Source organism: Buceros rhinoceros, unplaced genomic scaffold (genome assembly GCF_000710305.1).
Source record: "Buceros rhinoceros silvestris isolate BGI_N320 unplaced genomic scaffold, ASM71030v1 scaffold41702, whole genome shotgun sequence".
Lineage (NCBI taxonomy): Eukaryota > Metazoa > Chordata > Aves > Bucerotiformes > Bucerotidae > Buceros > Buceros rhinoceros.
In genome coordinates, this window is record NW_010397962.1 from 21,781 (window position 1) to 23,507 (window position 1,727).

The window sequence follows — 1,727 nt, forward strand, 5'->3', positions numbered from 1 at the left end:
CCCCATTTCAAAAGTAGCGTCTTTAGGTTTATTGTGTGACTGGAAAATATGCCACAACTTACCTGATTCTAGGTTGCTTTGTACAGAAGTAAAGCTCTTTGGTGTTCTCAGTGGGATTCCCTTGCTAAGTTCTTTTCTTGCTGCTGCTCTGAAGAAAGCAGAGCTACTGCCCAGTCTCTCCCAAAGTTTTAAGAGAACAGTGCTTTTCAGCTTTGAAGAGAGATCTGATTGATTTCTAAAAATAAAAAACATGTTTCATGTGGCTTCCTCTGTGGTGTGAAAACGAGAAAATGAAAGTGTGGACAACTGCAGGTCAGAACACAAATGCGGTGGCTGATACAGAGATGAAGTTAATGCTGCCCAGTGTTTTATTTCCTTTTAACAAAAATTAATTACAGCAACTATTTAGATATCTATCAAATCAAGTAGAATCCTAACAAGCTTTGGCATGTATTTATATTTTCCCTCATTAGGTGATTTTCCTGCACACTACATGTATCATAACATTGCTTTTTATCAGGTATACTTACGACCAGCGCTATGGCAGAGCCCTAGAAATTTACTTAACTCTGAGGCACAAAGATGTCTTCCAGTTGATCCACAAGCACAATCTTTTCAGTTCTATCAAAGACAAAATTGTTCTGCTCATGGATTTTGATTCAGAGGTATGGTGATCTTAATGATTTTATATTCACTTTCCACTAGAGATATTTTAACAGATTAAAAATAAATGAGCTAAAGATAGTCTTGAGGCAGAGAGTGTGTGAGTGCTGAGTCTGAATTCTGAGGTATGGAAGAAGATGTTTGCCTAGACTGCCCCAAGGAGGGCTTTTTTCCTTTGTATTTCCATTTGAGTGTCATTCAGCGAGAAGAGTGCCAGATCCGAGGTCATTGTTGTGATTTTCCAGGTAGTCTTTCGCCATGATATTCTTTCTGTGTCTCTAATCAAAGAATGCTATTGATAAGCCGAAGAAAGGGGGCAGTGAATTTATTGTGAGGCGTATGTTAAATGTACTTGCCAGTTTTCTTTCACTGCAGTCAACCTGCTTCTGAAAGTTTGCCTAAATTCCAAAAATCAAGAAGTGTGCATTTTGCGATGAATTCAATCTTCTCTCTTCCCAGCTGGCTGTAAAACCTCAGCAAATGACTTTGGTGTGATCCTTAGGGGGAAACCAATTGGATGTGCTCTTTTTTCAGTGCAGTGATTAAGCACTGGGGCTAAAATATGGAGCTATCTATGCCAAAGATGATCATCTGGGGTATGCCCATTCAAAACTACATGGGGAAAAAAAGAGTATAATTCTTATTTAATAGAGTAAATCATACCAGAAATCTGTGGGTTTATGGTTTGGGGGGGTTTTTTGACATAAAGCAAAGTTTGCTCTTGTAAGAGGAAGCCACTCTGCTTGCATGGTCTTGTGTCCTTTACTTATGGTTATCAGTGTGCAGGTAGCTTGGTGGAATCCAGTTGGAAGGCCGGTTGAGTTGTGTGTTTCTTAGCCATCACCCTGCAGTTCCCTTTTGCAATGGGAGAGACAGTATTTCTACAGCATTTGGCAGTGGCCTTCTGTGGCCCACGGTTCGGCGGGCATACTGCACCCCCTGTGTAAGTGCACAGTATTGATTGCTGTTAGTGTGGAATCTAGAAGTACTCTGGAAGAATGTGATGTGTCCTCCTGTAACACTGTGCTGTCAGGGCACGCTGGTGTTATGCAAACTGCTCTCTG

At 40.8% G+C, this 1,727-nt stretch overlaps 1 protein-coding gene across 1 annotated transcript in view; it reads left to right on the forward strand.

Annotated features, from left to right (window-relative positions):
• The window catches only part of VPS41 (vacuolar protein sorting 41 homolog (S. cerevisiae)), a gene marked incomplete at its 5' end in the record, with an annotated part of 35,150 nt that overhangs the window by 14,284 nt on the left and 19,139 nt on the right, over window positions 1-1,727 (forward strand). Inside the window, one exon of the mRNA XM_010130908.1 lies at window positions 521-665. Coding sequence (XP_010129210.1) covers window positions 521-665 — 145 coding nt within the window. The remainder of the gene's footprint in view (window positions 1-520; window positions 666-1,727) is intronic.